The following is a 26,315-nucleotide window of genomic DNA, read 5'->3' as shown; positions in this document are numbered from 1 at the left end:
GATAGTGTCTGGTGGTTGTATGGTGTGATGGTGTCTGGTGTTTGCGTGTGATGGTGATGTGTGGTGGTGTCGTGTGGTATGGTATATTATGTGGTGGTAACACTACACACCCACAAAGTTAACTGCCGTGTTATTCACCACGGTCGTCTGCTGGTCACCCAGCCAGCCTTCCCCATTATGGAGCGAGCTCAGAGCCCATAGACCGATCTTCGGGTAGGACTGAGACCACAACACACTCCACACACCGGGAAAGCGAGGCCACAAACCCTCGAGTTACATTCCGTACCTATTTACTGCTAGGTGAACAGGGGCTACACATTAAAGAGGCTTGACCGGGCACCGCAGCCGCGCCCGGGACTCGAACCCAGGCCTTCTCGGTTGAGCCGAGTATGCTAACCACTACACTACGTGTTGTGTGTGTGTGTGTGTGTGGGTGGGTGGGTGGGTGGGTGGATGGATGGATGGATGGGAGGATGGGGGATGGTTGTGTGAAGGAGGTATGAGAAGCATGGAGGTGGGGAGGGGAGATGTGGAGGGGAAGAGAAAGAAATCAGGTCTATGATACACAACAGAGGCAGTTTAACTTTAGCCAATGACTACCATAAAAATAGATAACAGATATCACTTGTGTTAGATTTATAGGAAAGCTGTTTCATCACGTAGGGAGGCGACTGTACTGTATTACATCAATGAAGCGTTTGAGGGAAGAGTTTAGCATTGGAGAGACAGAAGTGAATGAGATGAAGAACTCCCTTGGATGAAATCAGACTGCAAGGAGGTGATAAAGATACCGAAATTATAAAATATATGTAGAAACGATAAAAAAAAAAAATGGAATCAATCAATCAATCAAATTATTATTAGTAGATAACTCACAATAAAAGGCAAATGATGATAACAACAACAACAACAACAACAACAACAATGATGATAATAGCGATAATAATAAAGTTCCAATAGACACAAGTACAATACACGAACGAGACAACATGCCGGACTAATGAACAGCAACAAAAAATAACAGAGAAAAAAAGGAAGAGAAAGAGAAAAGTTGCAGCAAGGTAGAATCACATCTCACGAACCTCAAGGGAAGCATAAATTCCAAAGGAGATTTCAGCCCGCAGCGAGCAGACAGGAGGAGTGGGAGGAGGAGGAGGAGGAGGAGATGAAGGCAGCAGCAGCGATAGTGATGGTGGTGGTGGTGGTAGTGATGGCTTGACGGGCTATAGATATTCAGAAACTTTAATCCTGCAGAGAGAGAGAGAGAGAGAGAGAGAGAGAGAGAGAGAGAGAGAGAGATGACGAGGGTAGCTCTGAATCAAGTTTGTTTTAGTGGTAAGGTGAAGAATGAATTGCAAGACGCGGGGAGACACAGTCAGGTGGACTGGTGCAGCGCTGGACGAGACAAGAGAAGTGGTGTTTTTATCAAGTGGTGCTTCACGTAGCTAAGCGGAGTTCCAACATTCCTGTTACTGTATTTGTGTCAGTACTACAGATGCTAAAACAAATGAAATGGTTGCAGAGTGTGATTGCTGTAGCCCATGATCTCATTAACCCCGTCACAACCAGTCAGGCTTCCAGAAAATACACATAATCTTAAAGTTCCTCCAGGTGTATCTCTTCTCAAGGCGCAATTAATTTTTTCCGAGGCACTTCTTGTCTCCATTAATCTTACTTTCCTTATTCTGAAACACTTCTCTGGCTCATCTCTACTATTTTAAAAAGGCTCTAGTTGAAGTGACACGGGTTTTTATGGGTGTTTTACTGTTTTAAGGATAGAATAACAATATCTTTGCATTATTAACATGGGAAACACCTTTATGAACCCTGCTCATCATCTGCATGGTCTCAGAAACTAGTCGTGGTTAGAAAGCAGAGCGTTTCTAAATACAGGCCTATATATTATAAGTGAGCATATAATCATTAGTAGTAATGCTAGTAGTAGTAGTAGTAGTAGTAGTAGTAGTAGTAGTAGTAGGAGTAGTAGTAGTAGTAGTAGTAGTAGTAGTAGTAGTAGTAGCAGTAAGAGCAGTAGTAGTAGTAGTAGTAGAAGTCGTAGTAGTAGTAGTAGTAGTAGTAGTAGTAGTGTATTATATAGTTGTGGTTGTTGTTGTTGTTGTTGTAATAGCAGCAGCACCACCACCAATAGTAAGTGATAGTAGTAGTAGCAGTAGTAATATTCTACGATGAAATAAAAACTTTGTCGTTGGCAGGGATGGAGACAGAAAAACGGGGAGAGCAAAAAGGGAAGAAAAGAAGAGAGAACACTTTTTGTAGCGAAGAGGAGATCGGCGGGAGGTTTCAGAAGAGGGAAGAAGAGAGTGATGGAAAAGATCGCTACTTATGGCGATGAGGATGAGGCGGGGTGAGGGAGGAAAAAGGAAGAGGGTGAGACAGGGAGAGGGGAGATTGGAAGGTTGCTTAGGGTGATTAAGACGAGTGAGGGGTGTTGGGGAGGGTGAGGGAAGAGGACTGGGATCAATACTGGTGACTTATACTGGTGTGAACCTTTCCCTGCACCGTGTGTCTCGTAGGTTCACCTCGGCCTGGCGTGAGTGTCTCTGGTCGTGACTGATGCTGGGGTGGCGGCGGCGGTGTGAGTGTAGGTGGTGGGGCTGCTAGGTTGGAGGGGGACGGACGGGTAGGAGAGGGGGAGGGACACCGCCCACTCATTCTACGGAGCCTGGAGCCAGTCGTCATTGCGCGCGCCCAGGCCGTCTCGTCAGCCACACGCCTCCACGCCCTCATTTACTACTCCATCACGGCACACTCAGCCCGTGACGTCCTTCTCCACCAGGCACCAAAGCAGCAGCAGCAGCAGGAGAGGCATCCAGCAGCAGCAGCAGCAGCAAGGCCTCCCCCTGCTTATCTGCTGCGCCGGGGAGTGTCTGCGTCTAGCGGTGTTTGGCATCAGACAGCAGAGCGGGCGGCCATATTGTGAGCACTGGTGACAGGTGTTGGGGCGTCGGCCTTGTCCCCGGGTCCCTGTCTCTGTGTCCCTGTGTGTCTCGCTGCCAGCAGGTCCTCCTGCACCTCAGTGAAGGCCGCATAGGTGTGAGCAGCGTGTGGCGCCGTCTGAGAGGTGTCGCTCAAGTTGCTGGTCGTCGCCATGGGGCATACAGTCCGCGGCGGCCCCGTGGTGAAAGCCGTGGAAAAAGGTATGTTTCTTTACTACTATAGTCAGCCTACTCGTGTTTGTGTGTGGGTGTGGTTGGCGGGGGTTCACCATGTGTTCGTGAAGGCAAGGCAATGCTGAACATGATGCAATGCGTGGAGGGTTCAGGGTTGGGCCGAGTTAGTGCATGAAGCTCGTGAGTGGGTCAGTGGGTGCTTTCTCCAGTCAGTGGGTCAGTCAGTATTCAGTCAGTCATGTAACTCAGTGGCCAGTCAGTAAAGTCAAGGTTGGACTGAACATTGCAGCATCATTAGTCTGTTGGTGGATCAGACAATCGCTTAATCGCTCGTTAGTCGACCAGTTAATGGTGATTCGTGAAGGCAGTTATTCGCTCGTTAGCTGCAGTTTTGAAGTTGATGGTGCTAGTTATGAATTAGCCATTACCTTGTCTTTAACTAGTCGAACAGGTTACCCAAGTCAGTCTGTCAGTCATTCAGTCAGCCACACGATCAGTCAGGTGATAAGTGAAGCATTCACTTACTCTGTTACTTAGTTACCACGAGTCAATCATATGGCAAAGCTCTTCCAGTGAGTTAGTCGATCTGTTAGTCATTAAATTAGCCATCTGTTGTCAACATTACGCGCAGACACGCCCCTTTCCTGTGTGTGTGTGTGTGTGTGAAGCTGAACCTTAAGTAACATAAGCAAACACTCACCCAATCACTCTACGAATTGATTAAAGGGTTTGTTTGCTACAATATGTTCAGCGTGTCAGTCAGTCGATTCGTAGTAAGACTTTCAGTACCAGCCGCTTTATTAACTTGTCAGTCAGTCAGTTAGTGTTTAGATAGACTGTCATGAACTGTTAGTGGTTAATGAAGAGACTATCATCTATTCAGTCAGTCAGTTAGCTGAACGATGTCACTCAGCCAGTCAGTCATTTAGTCAGTCAGTTTGAACGAATAAGTCAGTCAGCCAGTTCCTCAATCAGCTGGTTAGTAAGTCAGTCAGGCAGTCAGTCAGTGAAGCAGCAGGAGTCTCGCGTGGTCTAGCCGGCGCCGCGTATGTTGCCCTGCCTCCCCTGCATGGCGCCAGGGTCATGAGAGGTGTTGGGAAGGGGACCGCTGGGGGAGGGATGAGGGAGGGGGATTTCATGTATATTATTGGGAGGGGGTGGCGGCAGAGTGGCTCCACTGATACTGTTTTTGTCAATACTTGCATGGAAAGAAAAATGCTCTCTCTCTCTCTCTCTCTCTCTCTCTCTCTCTCTCTCTCTCTCTCTCTCTCTCTCTCTCTCTCTCTCTCTGTACAGAAAGACCCTCTGCTCTCAGCGACAAAGGATGATACAGGCGGTGAGCGAGCGGAAATGTTTCGGAATTGATGGAAAGTTCGAGAAGGTTAAAACATAAAAAATAAGGGAAGAATTATAACAAGCAAACATTTCAGCTGCGTATATATTTACTCTTCAATACAGGCTACCAGAGAGAGAGAGCGCTGGCATCTCCCTATAAACTAGACAGAAAAACCTCGTATTCTCCTTGAAATGAGCGTGTTGAGGGTGAAAACAAGGATGAAAACAACAGCAACAAGAAAAACATGAACGCGGTTGTGTAATTTAATTTGTTTTTGAGATTCAGTGTCACCAGGCCAGACTTTTCTTTTTCTCCCTTTTTTTTTTTTTTATGCCTCCTCCGTGGTTGGAGGAATATTTTTTTGTATGTTGTGATTCTCTCTCTCTCTCTCTCTCTCTCTACACTTTTATCAACATTCTCCCTCTTCTTTCTTTGTAGCTTCTCTTGTTTTCATCTCAGTTAACATGTTTCCTTCCCACATATCAGTCTCTCTCGCTCTCCCTCTCGCTCTCCTCTCTCCATTTCCTGTCTGCAATCTTCTTTCTTCTCCTGTTTTGATTTTACCCTCCTCTTTTCACTTCTTCTCTTCGCTCGTTTTGTCCTTATCTCTGCTCCTCTTCTTTTTCTCTCCTGATCGGCTGCCTGTCTGCTCGCCTGCTCATCCCCGTCTGTTTGTCTGTTTGTCTGGCTGCCTGGTAATCTGTTTCCTTACCTTCTGTTTTATATTTGTTATTTGTTCCTTTTACATGATGTTTGAGCTCAGTTTGTTTCTCTCTCTCTCTCTCTCTCTCTCTCTCTCTCTCTCTCTCTCTCTCTCTCTCAGCGCTAAAATATCAATCATCCTTTTTTTCGTTTCCTCCCCTTTCCCAGTCTTTCGTGTGTCAGTTCATCTATTAGTCTGTAAGTTTGTCAGTCAGTCAGTTAGTCAGTCCATCTGTCAACTTAGGCTATCGGAAAATCAGTTCACCCATAATTTAGTCAGTCACTGCATTACTTAACTCTAAAATCTTCTTCCATTCCACAAACACCGTAGTCATGTAGTTAGATATTCACTTATTGAGTACAACAGGTGACGCATCGCTCACTTAAACAGCCACTGAGGTGTTAAATCATTACCAAAGTGTCAATTGATGATTCAGTGAGCCAATCCATTAGCTAATACTTACTAGGCCATTCTGTCAGTCAGTCCATCAGTCCTTCAACAGAATTCACGTCATTCAGCTTAACAGTCTATCTTTAGTTATCAAACGAGTCTTTCACCAGTTAATTCAGTCAGTCAGGCGATTTCACTCAGTCAGTTAGTAGATCGACCAGTCACTTAGTCAGCAAGTCCTATACTCGTTCATTCAGTCTGTAGGTCAGCCAGTCAGTCTGTCATAAATTTCGTTACTTGTTCTCCATTCAGCCACTTGGTCGACCAGTCAGACATGAAGCTCCTAACGGTGACCTAACCCTTCCAATACCATGACACGTTTTCATATCTATTCTCCTTTCTATTTTATGATTTTATACAGCTTCAGAAACTTATGTGGAGATTAAAGTAGTGAAGACTCTGGCTATTAATCTTCAGACTTCCATAGACCCTTCCTAACGTGAGTAAAATCGCCTATACATAAAAATTCATGGTAAAAATGCGTTCTAGTACTGAAGGGGTTAACTTGTTCTATCACTTTCAGTTAGTAGTTAGTCACGAAGCTCCTCACTCGTTCACTGGTTCACTCGTTCACCCATTCACTCAACAAGTCTACATATCAGTGGAGTCTGGCAAGAGTGACGTAACCTTACACAACTGCCTTACATTGGCTTCCCTTCCCTCGTTCATTAAGCCTTTCACTTGTTTTCTTTCTCTCCATTCGTCCCCTTCTCCTCCCCTCCTTCATCCCCTCTTCCTTTCTTTTCTCCTGTTCCCTTTTCCCTGTCTACCTCGTCCCTCGTCACCTCATTTTACTTCCTCCTAAATTCTTGTCAAAGTTCTTGTAAGATTCTTGTTCTTCCTCCTCCTCCTCCTCCTCCTCCTCCTCCTCCTCCTCCTCCACGGTGTTGTTGTTATTGTTGATGGTGATGGTGGTGGTGTTATTGTTGTTGCTTTCTTCTTTTCGTTCTCTTTCTTCTTATCATTTTTCTTCTTCTTCAGTCATTATTGTTATTATTATTATTATTATTATTATTATTATTATTATTATTATTATTATTATCATCATCATTATCTATTCACGTTGTTCATCATCATCATCACCACCATATTCATTATTCTGTGACTTCCATTACTTAACTTTTTAACGAGTTTTATTCAATTAGCTTCTTCCACCTTTTCATCAAACTTTTGAATTGGATTTTATTTCCCTGATAATTTCCGGCGTTTCAGTCTTTTATAATTTCCATTAATGATCCTCTTTTGATTGTTATGAGTTTTCTCTCTCTCTCTCTCTCTCTCTCTCTCTCTCTCTCTCTCTCTCTCTCTCTCTCTCTCTCCTTTCATTCTTCTTTTTTCTTTTTAACCTGTCAGAATTTCAGTTTTATTTGCTACTCGTGTGTGTGTGTGTGTGTGTGTGTGTGTGTGTGTGTGTGTGTGACGGTCCAGATGTCGCCCCTCACCTGTAACCAAGACAGCGTCATTTCAGTTTGTACTCCTGACCTCTATTTTCCTCACCGCTTAACTTTTCAGCTTACTTTCACCATTCGTATTGTTTTTCTTTTTAATCTTCATCACCTTACCAGCCTTCTATCACCACCCCCCGAGTCCCCACCCATCACTGTCCCTCCTCTCCTATCATCCCCTGTCCCGCATTTTACGTCCGGTTATCCTGTTTGGCGGCGCTGGGACTAAAGCGACTCGGTTCTCTGGTGGTGGTGGTGGTGGTGGTGGTCTCACTCTCACTCTGGCTGATGCACAGGTGTTTTGTTCTCCTGGCGATCCAGGCTTAAAGTCTCACTCTCACAAAGCCTCCGAGTTCTAAAACTGATTTGCACGGATTGCATTTTCATACTTTTAAAGAGGTTTTTTTCTCTCTGCACTTTTTATTATACCTAGACTGGAAAACTTTATCTATCAGCCGTGGATGTCGGTGCGCGGGAGATGATGCTGACTGATCGCTGCTTCTGACACAAGAGTTACCTCCTGTGTGATATACATACGGGGCATGCTAATATGTATAAGGCCGAGCTGGGAGAGTGTTGACGCTGTGTTCCCCTTGCATTATAGAAACCAGATACATGGAGCGGAGCGAGGATGGGAACCCACTCTCTCTCTCTCTCTCTGTATTTTACTCCCACTGTGAGATAAGACATGCAGGCGCGGTGTCTTATCTCGCCCGCTTCCCTTTAACCGTGGCGTGGTAGTGCCTGACTCTGGCCGTGAGAGGTGACCCAGTTGTGTATTTGCTGCGTGGGTCACCAAATGAGTGCTGAACGGCGTCATTGTGTCTGCACGCTTACCTTTGCTTTCCTTAACCCATTCAGTACTGGAACTCATATATATCATGAATTTTCGGTGTGATTAGACGATTTGATTTACATAAGGAAGGATCTATGGAGGTCAAAAGATTAATGGCAAGAATCTTCACTATTTTTATCTCCAAGTAAATTTCTGAAGCTAAATAAAATCGCCAAATAGTAACCAGAATAAATAAGAAAACGCGTCATGGTACTGAAGGGGGCTCACAGTTTTAACATTATGATCAGGATGAGTGAAAATTAGATGATCATTAGATAGGTTAGTTTGATGGAAACTAGTTTATTATTAAATTGCTTTGTTAGTTGTTTGTTTGGTTAGGTTAATAGTTGGAGAGTGAATCAGTTTGGTGATCAACCTATCAGTCAGTCATGTCAGTCATTATTTATTTATTTTTGTGTTAAAAGTCGGCTAGTCATTCAGTTTATTATTAAGTCAGTTAAGTAGTCAGTATATCAGATATTTGTTTTATTAGTTAGTTATTTGGTTATGTGGTTAGGTAGGTCAGGTAGTGAACGGGTTTTGTTTGAAAGAGTTTAGTTAGACATTCAGTCAGCCAGTGCGTCAATCATCTATACAGTCTGTCAATCATTCACCCACCCACTCGAGCAGTCGGTTTGTTCGTCTGTTAGTGAGTGAGTTAGATGGATAGGTTGGTAATGATTTTCCAGATAGTTTAGTTATTTTGCAAGCTCGTCAGACTGTAGGAAGTTGTTGATTCATTTTCTTGGTCATCGATTATCTTAATTATCTGTTTACTTTCCCACCTTTTACTTAATCCCTTCATATTGGTACCTTGTGTTGGGCACAGCGTATGGAACTGCCGGCCTGGCATAGAGATAGATAAATGATGTTTGTTGTTTGATGTACCGGCATCTGCGTATCTATCTATCGATCCGTCAGTCAATGAAGCAATCAAACAAACAGCCAACCAGTAAACCAACCCACTAACCTACTTATTTATCTTTATTTATCTATGTACCTACCTATCTATCTGTATCTACTTACCTATCCATCTATAATCTATCTATTTATCTATGCAACATCTTTTTTTTTTTCTTTCATACAGATCACATTAAAAGACTGATTCACTACCCTTCCAAGCCGAAGCATCGTGACACACCGAGCGAAACCAAACGAAACCACCTGACCCGCTGCTTCCGCTTCGGCTTCGTTCCATTAAGGCGATTTATTGAACGAATCTCGCAAGTGTTGGTGTAAAGTGCGACACCTCGCTTAGCATTAAGCTGTTAGGGTGACAGGATTACACTCGCGCTGGGAACGTTCTTAGAGAGAGAGAGAGAGAGAGAGAGAGAGAGAGAGAGAGAGAGACTATCGCTTCTTACAACTGGTGAATGTGAATTGATAGGGAATGAAATAATGCAACGTTGTAATTATTCACATATATTTTGACAAATGGTAAAAATGCAAGTTGAATGAAAAAGTTCAAGGATAGACGGAAACGAAAAAAAAATACTGAAAGGGAATTCACTTCCTTTCAACGGCATTCAAAGAGGAAATATAAAATGTTGTAATTGTTTTCATGTGTCACCTTCCATAGCTACTAATGGAAACACGGAAAGACGTATTTATTATTTACGAAAATAAGAAAATGAAGAAAGATTATTTTTAAACCTTTTCTACCACTTTATTATTTTACCTTTTTTCTGATTTACTTTATAACTACTTTTCATTACTTATTATTTACTACTATATTTTAGCAATCTATAACTTTCTTCTGCGAATTGGGATTATAATTATCCGAACTACATAGTTGTTTGCTTACAAAAACTCCCTTATTATCATCATCACCATCATCATCATCACCATCATCAATTTATGTGATTCTACTGCAGGAGGAGAAGTTGACTCAATTCAAATAATTTCTTGCGGCCACTCTCTGCTCCAAGCTTTCCACCCAATCCTCTGCTGTTCAGCTTTTATTCCCCATGCCAGGCTTAACCAAACACTCGTTCCTCATTCCCTTTGACTGGTATTCTAAAGATGATTCCTCAGGCGTGAATGTTGACAGGTCTTTTCATCGCCATTGTCATTCCATATCATTATTTCTATTGATAAAGTAAAGAATTGCAAAGGAAAACTCCCACGCATACAGTTTTATTCCTTGAACTTAATGTAACACTTTTTGTAAGATGGTAAGTTACTATTGTTCTTATATATACAGCGGAGCATTTTTTTTTTTTTTTTTCCTCATCGAGTGTCACTTGAAGAAAGGAGAGTAGGAAAATCAGGTCATCTCGAACACATGACTAATTAAAAACCTCACGTCGCACTCTTTAAGTCTTTCATGAGGCGGCGCCGCTTTTACCTTAATTTTGCTGACCTACTTCCACGCATCAAGGCTTCAAGGGAAGGAGACGTGGCCTCTTTTAGCACAGCAGTCAGTCTGTCAGTTAACCAGCTAAGCAACCAACTAGTCAGTCAGTCAGTCAATTAACCAACCTACTAGACAGCAAAAGAGCCTGCCATTTCAGCTAAACATGAAGTCAGTCAGTCAGTCAGTCAACCAGCTCAGTTCAGGACAGCAAGTTAGTCACGTGGTCACTGTTTCACTCAGCAGGTAAACAAGACAGATAGACAGTCAATCAGACAATCATCCAGTCAGCTCTGTCGTATAGTCAGCAGGTCTGTCAGTCAGTCACCAAAGCCATCAAACATTCATTCGGCCAGTCAAGCACGTGGTCACGCAGTAGCAGGGCGGTCACTCACACCTGCTTGTCGAGGAAGGAGGACAGTGACTCCTGTCATTCTTTCATCAAAACCTCACTGCCTTCTCAGCATTCACTGTGGAATCAACCCACTCTAGTAAAAAGCAAACTTTCAGAGTTTTGAGACTTACTAGTGAACTTTGAGACTTACTAGTGAACTGGGGTTGGTAAATGCCCTTAAAGGAATGACCTTAGAGGCTGGGGAGCAATGCAATTGATCTAGAAAAGTAATGAAATTTTCCTCCGCCAGCTCCTCCTCCTCCTCCTCCTCCTCCTCCTCCTCCTCCTCCTCCTCCTCCTCCTCCTCCTCGCTACATACATCTGCCTCACAAAAAGAGCTGAGGAGGTAAAATGATGAGTGGAGACGTGAGAGGTGGTGCAAGGAAGGCACGAGTGAAATGTTGCAGTGTTGCACATCATTCCTATCATTTCCATTTTTTTTTTAAAGCAACGAATCTGTTTTCCTTTCTGTTGTTGTTATATATATATATATATATATATATATATATATATATATATATATATATATATATATATATATATATATAATTTGGTTACTTATTTATTAATTTATTTCTATAGTTTTGTCAATGGATTTCAATAAAGTAACAAATTGCATTCAAAAGGTGGTGACACAAAACGTGGAGATAAAATGACATCGACAAATGAATGAATAATAGCTTTTGGTAAAAAAAAAAAAAAGAAAAAAAACTGTCCAGTGTTGTCGACAGAGGAAAACGAATAAAATATTGCTGTATATATTGAGCTCAGACACAGCGCCAGCAGAGAACACCAACTCATGACAACAAAAAATTGAAAAAAACCCAACAACAGATGAATGAAAACGAAAACAGAGCCGACATTAAAAAAGAAAAAAGAAAAAAATATATATACAAATAAAAATAAGTAGAAAAATACACTGTACTGTTCAAAACAAAAATGGAAAAGCAAATTACGTATATGAAAATAAGTAAATAAAAGAAAGTGATAATGTACGGCGCCAGACAAAGCCGAGACTGTAAAAGATAAAGAAATAAATACGTAAAACTAAGGGACAGAAAAAGATACTGTAAAAAAGGAACACCTCACTAACCTCCCACCACGAAAAAAAAGATAAATAAATAAATAAAAACAAAAGAAGTGACACGCAGGCAAATAGAGAAAAAGCTTGAAAAAAAAAGAACAAAGAACATGGAGAGAGAGAGAGAGAGAGAGAGAGAGAGAGAGAGAGAGAGAGAGAGAGAGAAGAAGGAATAATGAGGAAAGTGGAAAAGGAGGAGGAGGAAAGCGGAAGAGAAACAGGAAAGGGAGGGAGAATGAGACAGCGGGAAGGAGAACGGGGAGTGAAAGAAGAGAGTGAGAGGGAGAGGGAGGAGAGGGAGAGGGGAGGTAACAAGTGTGAGTGGGTCGATACAGTGAGTCGATTGTGAAGATGAGTCATGAAGTCCTTACTGTGACCTGCCTCGTAACTGTGACCTGTTCTCTAGTGTTCTCTGTTGGACCTGTGACCTGTGACCTGTGACCTGGGTGACGCTTCTTCGATAATCTTTGCTGCATTACTGTCACGCTTCTCTGTGGTGACGTGTTTCATTTACCTGGTGATGTACTGCGTGACACCATAACCTGCTTTGTGTTGCGGTGATTTGGATAAGAATGGTGACGATAGGAAAGAGCGAAATGGTGTGAAGGGGTTGAAAGTGAGAAGAAAGAGGAGTATGAAGGTTTAGATGAGTAATTTAGCATTGAAGTCGGTGCAAACTGTACTAGAAACACACACACACACACACACACACACACACACACACACACACACACACACACACACACACACACACTAGCTAGAAAAAAAACGAAGGAAAAAAAGGTTAATTTCACCACAAAGCAGCAGCCTTCGACGTGACGAGTGACTGATTGACTGATGACGGGGCAAGAAAGCCACAATAATTTGACAGGAAAAATAGCAGTGAGTGGCAGCAAGGACAGGAGGCGCTGGAGTGAGGAAAAATACATACATTGCCCCGACGAGACAACCTAAAGGGGCGGACAAATTGAGAAGTCGAGACGAGGAGAGGCGAGGGAGATGTTTGTTGTGATTCTGAAAGGGTGGTGGTGGTGGTGGTGGTGGTGCGGTATTTTCTTCTTCTTCTTCTTCCTTCTTCCTTCTTCTTCCTTCTTCTTCCTTCTTCTTCTTCTTCTTCTTCTTCTTCTTCTTCTTCTTCTTCTTCTTCTTCTTCTTCTTCTTCTTCTTCTTCTTCTTCCTCCTTCTTCCTTTTTAACTGCGTGTAAAAGTGGTAATGTTCCGGTGATGATATTTTCTCTTGTCTCTCTCTCTCTCTCTCTCTCTCTCTCTCTCTCTCTCTCTCTCTCTCTCTCTCTCTCTGCTCTAAAGTTTGAAATATGAATGTGTCTGACCAAATCACACTAAATTGAAGAAAGATATGAAATTTAGGTCACACACACACACACACACACACACACACACACACACACACACACACACACACACACACACACACACAAACACAACTTTCTGTATCAATTTATCCATCTTTATGTAATTATGTATATATTTGTGTATACATTGTGTCTTTGTCTCTCTCTCTCTCTCTCTCTCTCTCTCTCTCTCTCTCTCTCTCTCTCTCTCTCTCTCTCGTAGGCGCCATTATGCTGTTATACCTGTGAGACGCAAACAGGTGTACGTACATATGTTGAGCTTTTTCACCAGTTTGGCATCCATCTGGCGTGCTGCTGTTAGGATGTACTTGAATGCTCTCACTAATGACGTATGCAGTGTTCTACTCAATACTTAGCATCCTGTAGCACGGGAGGGTTACAACCATAGAGATGCGTGGCTGTAACATATCGCACCTTTAGTTTGCTGTTACGCGTTTCTTTATTGTCACGTGGGATGTAGGGCATATGTACACCAGGTTGCAGTGGTATTTTGTTTTCTCAAGTATAATGGAGGGAATTGTAGGTGGTGTAGTGAATGTGTTGTCTTTTCGAGGGACGGAGAAAGTTATGGTGAGTTAATTAATATCGCCTGTATTTAGAAACGCCTTGTTCTCTCACCACAATTTTCCAAGGCCACAGAGACGTTTAGCCGGATTTCAAGACTGTTTCTCCTTATGATAAACTAGAAATCTTGCAAATCCATCACCAGAACTATAAAAATATCCCTGAAAACGAGTATCTTCAACTAGACCCTTTGTGATGGTGAGAGCAAAGCGTTTCAGAATACAGACCGTCGTGAATTGGGTTGAGTGGATAGGACTGGCTGGCTTTACTTCGGGCGAGGTTACGTGATATGTGTCTCTCCAAGGTGTAGTATAGAAGGAATTGTTGATGTTGTAGTGGTAAATGTGTTTTGAGTTTAGTGGGTTGGACTCGTTTGTTCTATTTTAAGCGAGGATAAGTGATATTTGTGTTTCTCTCTAAGTCGTAGTATAGAAGGAAATGTTAGCCCCTTCAGTACCACGACGTGTTTCCATATTCATTCTGCTTACTATTTAGTGATTTTATATAGCTTCAGAAACTCTTATGATGATTAAAATAGTGAAGACTCAGGCCATTGATCTTCTTACCTCCATATATCGTTACTAATGTCTATATTAATTCCATATTAATTCTGCTTACTATTGATTTTATACAGCTTCAGAAACTCGTGTGAGGATCAAAATAGTGAAGACTCAGGCCATTTATTTTCTTATCTCCATATATCGTTACTAATGTCTGTAAAATGGTCTAATCGTACACAAATCTTAAATAAAATGTGTCGGTACTGAAGGGGTTAAAGTTATAGTGGTAAATCTGCTGGCTTTGGTTAGTTTGCGTTTAGTGGACACTCGCTTGCTTTAATTTTGGCGAAATTAATTACTGTTTGTGTTTCTCTTAAATGGAATTATGGAAGGACTTTTAATGGTTAGGTTTGGTTAGATTAGTTGTTGACTTTGGTTGGTTTGGTTTAATGTGTTAGACTGGTTTGCTTGATTTTAGTCTCAATTAAGTGTTATTTGTGTTTTTTCCAGGTCTCAGTATTGGAGGAATTGTTAATGTTATTGTAGTGCATATGTTAGCTTTCCCTGGGAGACACTTAAGTTAGGCCACGCTGTTGGGAGTCATGTCGAGCTGGATCATAAGTCTAGTCTTGTTATAAGGAATGATAAAATAAGGCTGATCAAACAAAAATCTACAAGTTTATGGAAGGAAGCTGCCTTGAGGAAACACAAAAGATGAACAAACAACATCAGACCTGTTGGCGCATACTAGGCTGCTTTTGATCAACTTCACTACCCTTACTTAAGACAGAGACGCTTGATAATAAAGGCAAAGGTTGCTCCCCACCCACCCCGCCGCCTCCACCAGATAATTGTAAGTGCGAAGCTGCCCATGACATACTAAACTGTTGAACACAAAGTGAAACGTAGGATAGTACAGGGAAAACTCTATCCCCGCCAGAACTTTTTACATCTGGGTTTCGTAACACTAATACAATCATGAACAACGAGGCAGGTTAAAAATTTCTTTCCCTTGATCTCCCCAGAGGAAAGGTAATGGCGTGGAAGTGTTGGGAAGGACAATTAGAGTCTGAATGCGATTAATGATTTCCTAATGACGCCGTTAGGGGAAGGAACAAGCAATGGGGAGCGCAATGCTATTAACCTGAATGTACGAGTTTATACAGAAGTGCCCACCGAGGGAAGGATAAAGGAAGCTGTGGTGACAGGGCTCTGAGATCGGAAGGAAGCGTGTGTGTTCTATGCTGCCTCGTGTCTGTCTGGACGCCTGGCTGCTGTGTGGTTTGTCTGTGCCTCTGTCTGTCTGTCTGTGTCTGGCTGGCTGACTCATAATGTGTTGTCTACCCGTCTGTCTCTCGTTAGATAACTAGTTCCGTTTGTGTCTGAACCTGCGTGTCTGTTCTGGCTGCTTGTCTGGCTGGCTGGCTAGCTGACTGGCTGACTCATTGTGTTGTCTTAACAGTCTGAATGCTTCGTTAGTTAGCTCGTTCCCTGTTTCTGCACCTGTGTGTCTGTTCTGGCTGCCTGTCTGTCTGGCTGGCTGGCTGACTCATTGTGTAGTCTACCAGTCTGTATGTCTCGCTAGTTAGCTAGTTCCATGTGTCTGTGTATCTGTGCGTTTGTCTGTTCTTCTGGCTGCCTGGTTGGCTGGCTGGTAACCATATCGATCTACTGACTGCTTTCGTTTGTCTGGCTGTGTGATTACAGTCGGCGCCACTTGACGTCGTGGAGAGTCTGGTGTCGCAAAACTACCTGCCTATTATTTTTTTGTCGTTGCACCCGCCATGTAAAGCCAGCAGGAATAGAATCACAACTATATGGCAACACTGAACCCCTCGCGCCATGCTTTGACTGACAGCAACGGTCAGTTTTTATTGCGCCTGCTTCGAGAAACGTGTTCTTTTCATTCTAAGCGCCTCTGCCCTCACCGCTACGCAGCTGTGAATGACGCACACATTTCCAAGGGCAAATTTCCCCTGATGCACAAGTGAGGCTAATACAGTGAGAGTGTTAGAGTGCTGGAAATCAAACACAAATACTAAGGAAATATGACGGCAAACTGAAATAAATCCAGTTATTGTGTCTTGTCTTGTTGGTTCGCTAGTTGTGTGTGTGTGTGTGTGTGTGTGTGTGTGTGTGTGTGTGTCTTGGCTGCCTCCATGGTTGGTTGGCTGCCTGACCATATCGATCTGCAGGCTGCATTCAGTTTGGCTGTATCATTACAGTATGTATATCTCTGGCAGGTTCTCTGGCAGAGGTGGTTGTCTCTTTCTGATACAGACAGACAGACACAGACAGAAAAGGAGCAGACAAGCACAATACATGAAAAAAAACATTAACGAACTCCTACTACAATTGCTGCTGCTGCTGCTGCTGCTGCTGCTGCTACTACTACTACTACTACTACTACTACTACTACTACTACTACTACTACTACTACTACTACTACTACTTGCATCACATGACCGCGACGTTACAAAGTCTTCTTATTTTTTTTTCAATCAGTCAATTAATTGTTGTTTTTGTTGTTTTTGTTTTTGTTCTTGTTTTTGTTCTTCGTCACCACACGTCACGACAAAAGCCTCTCACGAAGAGGATGTTGAAGATTGAAAATTAAAAAGAGTGACGTGCGAATGATGAAATGCAGGAAAAGGTGACCGACAGCAGGATGAGTCAGGAATGCACCTGTATGTACCTTTATTCCAGGAACCATCGCGTTGCAGGGAGGGGGGAAGGGGGACGGTAACCTAATTAATGAAGGTTAAGATGGTATTGCCGTGTCTAGGGAAGGTGGTTGTATGTATAACACACACACACACACACACACACACACACACACACACACACACACACAGAGTTGTACCCTTACCAACATGGAGGACGAACGAGAGGAGGAGGAGGAGGAGGAGGAGGAGCAGTAGTAGGAGGAGCAGGAGGACGAGGAGGAGGAAGCGGCAGCAGAAGGCGCCACGCTGGCCGCCGCAAAACCTTCACAGCGATCAATGATTATTAACTTTTTTTCGTGTGTGTGTGTGTGTGTGTGTGTGTGTGTGTGTGTGTGTGTGTGTGTGTGTGTGTGTGTGTGCGTGCGTGTGTGTGTGCGTGTGCAAAACCTTCACCTGAGCGTAAACTTTTTCACTATTTTTTAATAAGCATTTGCACAGACATTTTAAAGCATAAAGCAGACAGACAGACAGACAGACAGAGAGAGAGAGAGAGAGAGAGAGAGAGAGAGAGAGAGAGAGAGAGAGAGAGAGAGAGAGAGAGAGAGAGAGAGAGAGAGAGAATAGTGTCAATTTATTTTTTACAGTGACTTGATTTCAAAGGCTTGGCTCTCATCTTGAAGAATCTGAGTCATAGTGGGAGGAAGAGAAGAGGAGGAGGAGGAGGAGGAGGAGGAGGAGGAGGAGGAGGAGAATAATTTAAGAGTACTACGTAGACTATATCATGGTGGTGGAAGTGGTTGTAGTAATGGAGGTAAATGTTTCTTTGGTGGGGATTCCTTCTTTCCTTCCTTCCTTCCTTCCTTCCTTCCTTCCTTCCTTCCTTCTTTGTTTCTCTCTTCGTTATCTTCATTTAGTCGTTATTGTTCCCTCCAGTATTCCTTTACCTCTTCTTTCATTCTCCTTCGTTTGCTTCTGCAATTTTGTGTTATCTCTCTCTCTCTCTCTCTCTCTCTCTCTCTCTCTCTCTCTCTCTCTCTCTCTCTCTCTCTCTCTCTCTCTCTCTAACATTTTCTCTTTCTTACCACGTTTGTTCTGGCATTATCTGTTTTTCTTTATTCCTTTTTTCTTTTTATTCTCATTTCCTTCTTCCTTCCTTTCCTTCCCTTCTTATTTGTATCTTCCTTTTATCTCTCCGTTTGTCTTTACTTCTATTTTTCTGCCTGTTCATCCTTCTTTCCTCTATGTTCCAGAGAGAGAGAGAGAGAGAGAGAGAGAGAGAGAGAGAGAGCAGTATGTAACTCGGTAGAGAGAACTGAAGGAGACATGAAAGAGATAGGGTAGAGACAGGGAAGGAGAAGGGGAGGAAGAGAGGAAAGAGAAAACGTTTAAATTTCGTGCCTCCTCCTCCTCCTCCTCCTCCTCCTCCTCCTCCTCCTCCTCCTCCTCCTCCTCCTCCTCCTCCTCCTCCTCCTCCTCCTCCTCCTCCTCCTCCTCTCTTCTCCTTTGACGTCACTAGCTCTCATCATCTACTTCAGTTGTGCGTCATCATCATCATCATCATCATTTTCATCACGTGAGCGTTACCTTGTTAAAAACTGGAGTAGTAGGTTGTGTAGAAAAATATCTCTCTCTCTCTCTCTCTCTCTCTCTCTCTCTCTCTCTCTCTCTCTCTCTCTCTCTCTCTCTCTCTCTCTCTCTCTCTCCTACATTTTCTCCACACACCAATTTTTTCCTTCCCTTCCTTCATTCTTCCTTCCTTCATTGTTTCTTTCCTCTGTGCTTCCTCGCCGTCATCTCTTCTCTCCTCTCTCTCTCTCTCTCTCTCTCTCTCTCTCTCTCTCTCTCTCTCACTGTAAATCTGATAGTGTATTTCTTCTCAGCGTCTCTCCTATACTTTTCCATGACTCCCACACACGCTCTCTCTCTCTCTCTCTCTCTCTCTCTCTCTCTCTCTCTCTCTCTCTCTCTCTCTCTCTCTCTCTCTCTCTCTCTCTCTCTCTCTCTCTCTCTCTCTCTCTCTCTCTCTCTCTCTCTCTCACATAATCCTTTTTCTAATATCCCTCGATAATGGAAAGGGTTAATAAGCAAGACTGTTTGGCCAGAACTAGAATAGTGATGATGATGGTGAGGATGATGATATTGATAATGATAGTAGTGATATTAATTGTGTTTGTGATGATAGTGGCATTAGTCAAACGAAAATATTATTGTTTATTATCATTATTTATTATTTTTTTTTTTTATTATTATTACGAATATTATTATTATTATCATTATTATTATTATTATTATTTTTATCATCATTATTGTTATTATTTTTCTTATTGTTATTGTTATAATCATCATTATTATTATTATCATCATCATCATTATTATTACTAATAATACTAATTCTAACACTAATGCTATAATACTATTTCTACTTTAATTTCTACTGCTACTACTACTACTACTACTACTACTACTACTACTACTACTACTACTACTACTACTACTACTACTACTACTACTACTATTACTACTACTACTATTATTACTACTACTACTACTACTACTACTACTACTACTACTACTACTACTACTACTACTACTACTACTACTACTACTACTACTATTGTTATCTTTATTATTATTATATTATCATTATTATTGTTAATTATTATTATTATTATTACAACAACAACAACAACAGCAACAACAAGGTGATATCACCACCACCGTCACCATCATCACTACGTCACCATCACGTCACCATCACGTCATCACCAAGGTCATGTCAGCTCGTCACCTCCACTCATCATTGATTTATTGACGTTCTTGCCATCCCTCTCCTCCCTCTCCTCTCCCTCTCATCCCCTCTCCCTCTCCCTCTCCCTCTCCCTTTCCCTCTCCCTCTCCCTCTCCCTCTCCCTCTCCCTTACATCACACATTTCCTTTCTCTTCTTTTCCATTCCTTTTGTTTCACTATTCCTTTGTTTCCTCATTATTTACTTCCTTTATTTCCCTTTTTTATCTTTGTTTTTCTTATTTTACTTTTCATGCCTTGTTTTCCTATTTCTTTCTCTTACTCCTATCTTCCTTTTTCATCCCTATCATCCTTTGTTCACTTCTGTATCCTTTCCTTCTTTTTTCCTTCTCCCTTTTTCTCTTTTTCTTTCTCTTCCTTTTCCTTCTCCTCTCTTCCCTTCTCTTTTTTTTTATAATCTACTCTCGTCTCTTCCACACCTTGTTTCTCTCGCTCTTCTCCTCTCCTTTCCTTCCTCCATTCTTTCGTTATACTGCTATTCCTCTTCTTCATCCTTCTTTCCCCTTCCCACTTCCTTTCTTTATCGTCTCTCTTTCGTTACCTCTTTCTCTTCCACTACCTCCTCCTCCTCCTCCTCCTCCTCCTCCTCCTCCTTTATGAGGATACTTTGCATATAGGATTTCCATGCTCTCCCTCCCTGTCTCTCACTTTATTCTCTTTCCTCTCCTTTCTTCCTATTTTCCCTTTTTTTCTCGTCCTTTTTCTTTCTTTTTTTCTTTTTTCCCGTTTTCATTGCGCACCAGTTCACATCTTTGTCTGTTTCTCTTCTTTTTCTTCCTTCTCTTTATTTTCCTTCCCTCGGTAATTATTCCTCTTTCTCGTGCTATAAACATTCTTTTCTCTTTTTCTCTCTCCTTCTCCGTGTCCACTCTCCAGCTTTTATCTCTCTTCCCTTCTCTTTTATTCACTTTTATTTCTTCTCCCCTCAGGATCTTCAATTGTGTGGTTATTCTTTCCTTCCTTTACTAAACCCCACATAGTTCAGTGCCATCCCTCCTCTCCCTCTCTCTTTCATTCCCTCCCGTTCCTTTCCCTTCTCATCCTCACTCGTCCTTCACTACTCTCCCTCCCTCTCCTTCCCTCTCTCTTGCTCTGATTTGGGTTTCACTACACACCTGTAGCGCCACCTGAGCACACATGCACCTGTCCGCAGCTGTTCTACGTAATTCACACTTGCTCTAATGTTTATGTATTTCTGTGTTATTATTATTATTATTATTATTATTATTATTATTATTATTATTATTATTATTATTATTATTATTATTGTTATTGTTGTCGAGAATTTCGTCTTTCATTTCTCTCTCTCTCTCTCTCTCTCTCTCTCTCTCTCTCTCTCTCTCTCTCTCTCTCTCTCTCTCTCTCTCTCTCTCTCTCTCTCTCTCTCTCTGTGTGTGTGTGTGTGTGTGTGTGTGTGTGTGTGTGTGTGTGTGTGTGTGTGTGTGTGTGTGTGTGTGTGTGTGTGTGTGTGTGTGTGTGTGTGTGTGTGTGTGTGTGTGTGTGTGTGTGTGTGTGTGTGTGTGTGTGGCCACGGGCACCAAATTGCATTGTGTCCATGATTACACTCGACAGTGTCTCTACAGTGTGTAATTGCAAGGAAGATTAGGGATAATTTAGACAATCGTATGTTGATGAATGATTCACCACACCTTGACGCAGGCGAGCCATGCCTCACGAGCTTGTTGAATGTTGTATAGCAAAGTCTGAGGCAGGAGGTAATGATGGTAATCACGACATGATATACCAAGACTTTCGCAAGGTGCTTGATGAGATGGCCCAGCGGGAGGGTCTTCAACAAGATCATGGCGTGGGGGATGGTCGAGAAAGTTCCGGTCTGGACAACAAGGTCAGGCTGATGCGACAGAGTTAGTTACCAGCTGTGGGTAGGTAATTAGAAAGTGTCACAGGAATCCGTTTTAGGATCAATATGATTTTCAATACATAAATTATTTTATTTTATATTAAATTTACAGACAGCATGAAGGTTAATGGGGTGTGCAAACAGATTCATGGATAAGTGTGACAGGTGAATGTAGTAATGCACCGATGTAGGTTGTTTATTACTTCTATTTCGAATCCCACCACGTACAGCCTTAAACACTTTGCCATTTGTCGAATATTGAGGGAGTGCCGCGTGTAGACCTGCTGGGCTTGTTGGTGATTCTCTTACGGCTTACGCTCTGATGGTGTGTGTGCGTGTGACGGGCCACCTGCTGCTGACCTTTGCCAGTGACGCGAGGCGTGGCCTGTGCTGATGGATGAACAGTGCACGTGCGCACACATAAAGACTATTATTGTTGTCGTTCTTGTTGTCATAGTAATAGTAACATACAGTAAGAGAAAGCCCTTCCTAACCTGGTCACGGTCCGAGGTTAGGAAGGGCATCCAATAGGGATAACGGATCCCATATGCCAAAACCAAAAGTCTTCTGTCTGAAGGCACCGTCCTAGCTCTCATAGTATTGGGACACTGGGCGTAAAAACTAGGAAAACAAGTAAGAGAAAAGTATCTTGGAGGACTATTAACTATCGGTGTATCACAAGTGAGACAACACTCACAAATGAGAAATCGCCGTGGTACAGTGGAACCATGCGTGCTTTGGGGTCCGAGGGGTCTCCAAGCGCACGGGTTCGAATCCTGTCCACGGTCCGAGTGTAGGTTGGGCTTCCTTACTCGAGGCAACGGTTTCCTAGCGGGTGGGCTTTGAGATAGGGGTACCTAAAAAGTATCCCCTTTAGCCCAGAAATCCCCGTGAAAATCCCACATGGTATAAAAAAAAAATGAAAATGATAACTTGTACATTGCGGTGAAATCAAATAACTTAGAACGCAGCATGAATGGACGAAACGATCCAAATAAACGAAATAAAAAGAAAACTATAGAAAACTAAAAATCCCACACGAAAATTCCCTTGCGCTAAACTGCAGTAACGTACAACAACTTAGGTGGATGGTGGTGGAGGTGTTAGTTATTCCCTGGCGGCTTGTGACAGACGCGATGGGGTGTTGTGGCAGTGATCCGTTTATCCCTGGCCTTCCTGGTGAGCCACTGGGGAGCAGAGTGACGGCCGGTGTAGAGTAGCAATGGGAGGGATGCTGCGTTTCTCTGCTGACTGAAGGTGGCTGCATGTGGTGGTCTAAGTGTAGTAGAGTAATTGTGTACAGTGTAAAGGTGAGGTTTTCCCATAGCTGGTGTGTGTTGGTCCAGCGGTGTTATTTTAAGCGTGTTTGTCCTTTTTGTTTTTACTTACTTGATTTTTTTAAAGGATGAGTTTCTAATGATTGCCATGTGTCATCTTGTTTCTTTTGGCTTGATTATATTGCTTGCACGCATTGCTTCTCTCGGTGATGCATTCTATTCTTGTTGTGTTATCTAGAATATTGTATTTTTGCATATCTTTATTTCTCTTCATTTTGCTTAGTTTGCAATTATATTTTGCTGCGCGCGCGCGTGTGTGTGTGTGTGTGTGTGTGTGTGTGTGTGTTTCACTGTTTGATCTGCTGCAGTCTCTGACGAGACAGCCAGACGTTACCCTACGGAACGAGCTCAGAGCTCATTATTTCCGATCTTCGGATAGGCCTGAGACCAGGCACACACCACACACCGGGACAACAATGTCACAACTCCTCGATTTACATCCCGTACCTACTCACTGCTAGGTGAACAGGGGCTACACGTGAAAGGAGACACACCCAAATATCTCCACCCGGCCGGGGAATCGAACCCCGGTCCTCTGGCTTGTGAAGCCAGCGCCACTGAGCTACCGGGCCGTGTTGTGTGTGTGTGTGTGTGTGTGTGTGTGTGTGTGTGTGTGTGTGTATAGAAGGAGGCTGTCAACACTCCCCTTGTTAATCCTGTCACACACACGCGGCCTGATAAGCGTGTCCGCGGCGTCACTGGGCAGGGTGCACACATCATCAAGTGTGAAGTGTTTGCACCGCGCCGTTGATGAAGGCACGAGTCTCCTGGCGGTGACACTCTGCAGCTCAGACGCCCACAACATACAGTGCACGAGGACCTTAATTCTGTTAACCTGGAAACACCGTTTTCGTCCTCGGCGTTCCAGTGAAGTGAGGCGTCGCACCCTGCCCGTGGGAGTCGTGTTTTCCAGCAGCCCAGGGCCTGCGCCGCCCACCACCTGTCACGCCTCCGCGCTCTCTCTCTCTCTCTCTCTCTCTCTCTCTCTCTCTCTCTCTCTCTCTCTCTCTCTCTCTCTCTCTCTCTCTCTCTCTCTCTCTCTCTCTCTCTCTCTCTCTCTCTCTCTCTCTCTCTCTCTCTCTCTCTCTCTCTCTCTCTCTCTCTCTCTCTCTCTCTCTCTCTCTCTCTCTCTCTCTCTCTCTCTCTCTCTCTCTCTCTCTCTCTCTCTCTCTCTCTCTCTCTCTCTCTCTCTCTCTCTCTCTCTCTCTCTCTCTCTCTCTCTCTCTTCTGTATTGTACGTTCTGGAATACTATGTTACCGCCGTGTCTTCTGAGCGCCGTTTTACTGCCGCCATTGCGACATCCGGGCAACAGAGATATCTGTCCAACATTATTATGTAACCTATTCCCGGGAAACTTTGCCTAGTAGAAAATTGTAGCCCATATTCAGATTTCTTTTCGTATGTTTGTTTATTTATTATTTTCTATGCGCCGACATAACCATACTTTCCTCCAATTATCACTTCTTATTGCTCCATCAGATGGGTATCGCGTCGTTCCGTGCGTCAGGGCTCCCTGCAGCAGTGCTTCGTTAGTTGGTCCGCGGAATCTTGTAGTCAATTTGTCAGGCGGGAGCGATAGCCGTCCAGCAGGCGTGCCACCGCTAATACTGAGCTTGTGGCAGCTGAGGTCTGGGTGACGCCGCCAAGCCTATGCAATACAGTGGCATTAACGTAGACTGGCCTTGAGCAGCCTCCCTGCCTTGCTCTTCATTACTCTTACGGGAAGACTAATTGAAGAGGACTGTGGAGCTTACTGTCCGTTGCTTGTATAGGGTAATTGAGAGAGGACTGAAGAGATATTGTCCTCGCTGCCGCGGGAACACCGTAATCCAGGAACGTCTTCTTATGTGGCCTCGTATTCACGCCTTTCCTACGTGAACCAGCATGAACAGCAAATGACACATTGCGCGAGCGTGCATGCACACACACACACACACACACACACACACACACACACACACACACACACACACACACACACCGCGTAGTGTGATTAGCACGCTCGACTCACAATCAAGAGGACCCGGGTTCGAGTCCCAGGAAGCGGCGAGGCAAATGGGCAAGCCTCTTAATGTGTAGCCCCTGTTCACCTAGCAGTAAATAGGTACGGGATGTAATTCGAGGGGTTGTGGCCTCGCTTTCCCGGTATGTGGAGTGTGTTGTGGTCTCAGTCCTATCCGAAAATCGGTCTATGAGCTCTTGAGCTCGCTCCGTAATGGGGAAGACTGGCTTGGTGACCAGCAGGCGACCGTGGTGGTGAATTACACACTAAGGGATGCTCAGCCCATACTAAGAAAGAAATACATTCAACCAATGCAATCTGGGCCACGCACAGCCGCAGCCTAGCAAGCCTCGCCAGCCCACCAGTCACGCCCCAACCCACACACCTGCCTCGCACTGACACCAAAACTTTACTGTAAAATTGCCAACTCCCGGCGACTCTCAAACGGAAAGTTGTCCCGAAGCGAAGAAGATTCACGACTCGCCACAACCATGGCAACGCACTTCCCTCCTCTCACCTCCCCTTCTGCTGCTCTGCCCCGCCACACGTGCTGCCAACCCGCCGCCCTGCACCGACCCTGTTCTGTCTGATCATTACAGTGTCCCCTCCCCTTCTTCGCTGCCTTTCATGCTACTACTACTACTACTACTACTACTACTACTACTACTACTACTACTACTTTTCTTCTACTACTACTACTACTACTACTACAAATGATAATAATAATAATAATAATAATAGTAATAATAATGATAATGATAATAATAATGATGATAATGCTTCACACAGATTTTTTTAACTGTGTATATAAACCATGTGTGTGTGTGTGTGTGTGTGTGTGTGTGTGTGTGTGTGTGTGTGTGTGTGTGTGTGTGTGTGTGAGTGAGTGAGTGAGTGAGTGAGTGTACGAGTCCGTGCATGGGCGCGCGCCTGAGTGTGATAGACAGGGATAAAAATAACTACGATGTCACACACACACACACACACACACACACACACACACACACACACACACACACACACACACACACACACACATCAAAAGCATTCGACAAGTCCTCACCATTCCCTCTCTCCCTGTACATCATCTCGTTTTCCTCTCCCCGGCTTCATCTCTGTATACCACTTAATCTTCCACCACCACCACCACCACCACCAGCATTCTCTTTCCTGTCATGTTAAAACACACATTCAGAATTATCGTCACGTCAGAAAGATAAACAATATGAGAAACATGACATGAACCTCTGAAAAGTGTGTGTGTGTGTGTGTGTGTGTGTGTGTGTGTGTGTGTGTGTGTGTGTGTGTGTGTGTGTGTGCGCGCGAAGGTCACTTGGAGGATTACATTGGCTTCTGTTTTGAATCTCTCTCTCTCTCTCTCTCTCTCTCTCTCTCTCTCTCTCTCTCTCTCTCTCTCTCTCTCTCTCTCTCTCTCTCTGAAAACCAATAACAAAAATAAATAAAAATGCATCGAACT

The 26,315-nt window shown here is 43.4% G+C and overlaps 1 protein-coding gene across 2 annotated transcripts in view; it reads left to right on the top strand.

Annotated features, from left to right (window-relative positions):
• The first annotated feature begins 2,686 nt into the window (after positions 1-2,686).
• The window catches only part of LOC123509707 (synaptotagmin-4-like), a 102,750-nt gene continuing 79,121 nt past the window's right edge, over positions 2,687-26,315 (top strand). Inside the window, exon 1 of one of the 2 annotated variants that reach the window (XM_045264208.1) lies at positions 2,687-3,158. In XM_045264208.1, the coding sequence (XP_045120143.1) occupies positions 3,110-3,158 (49 nt within the window). In that variant the 5' untranslated portion in view covers positions 2,687-3,109. The remainder of the gene's footprint in view (positions 3,159-26,315) is intronic. The other variant, XM_045264207.1, reaches the window with a different exon arrangement.

The sequence above is a fragment of the Portunus trituberculatus genome, chromosome 27 (assembly GCF_017591435.1).
Source record: "Portunus trituberculatus isolate SZX2019 chromosome 27, ASM1759143v1, whole genome shotgun sequence".
Lineage (NCBI taxonomy): Eukaryota > Metazoa > Arthropoda > Malacostraca > Decapoda > Portunidae > Portunus > Portunus trituberculatus.
Note: the sequence above shows the minus strand (reverse complement) of the source record. Positions and strands in the feature narration are given on the sequence as shown.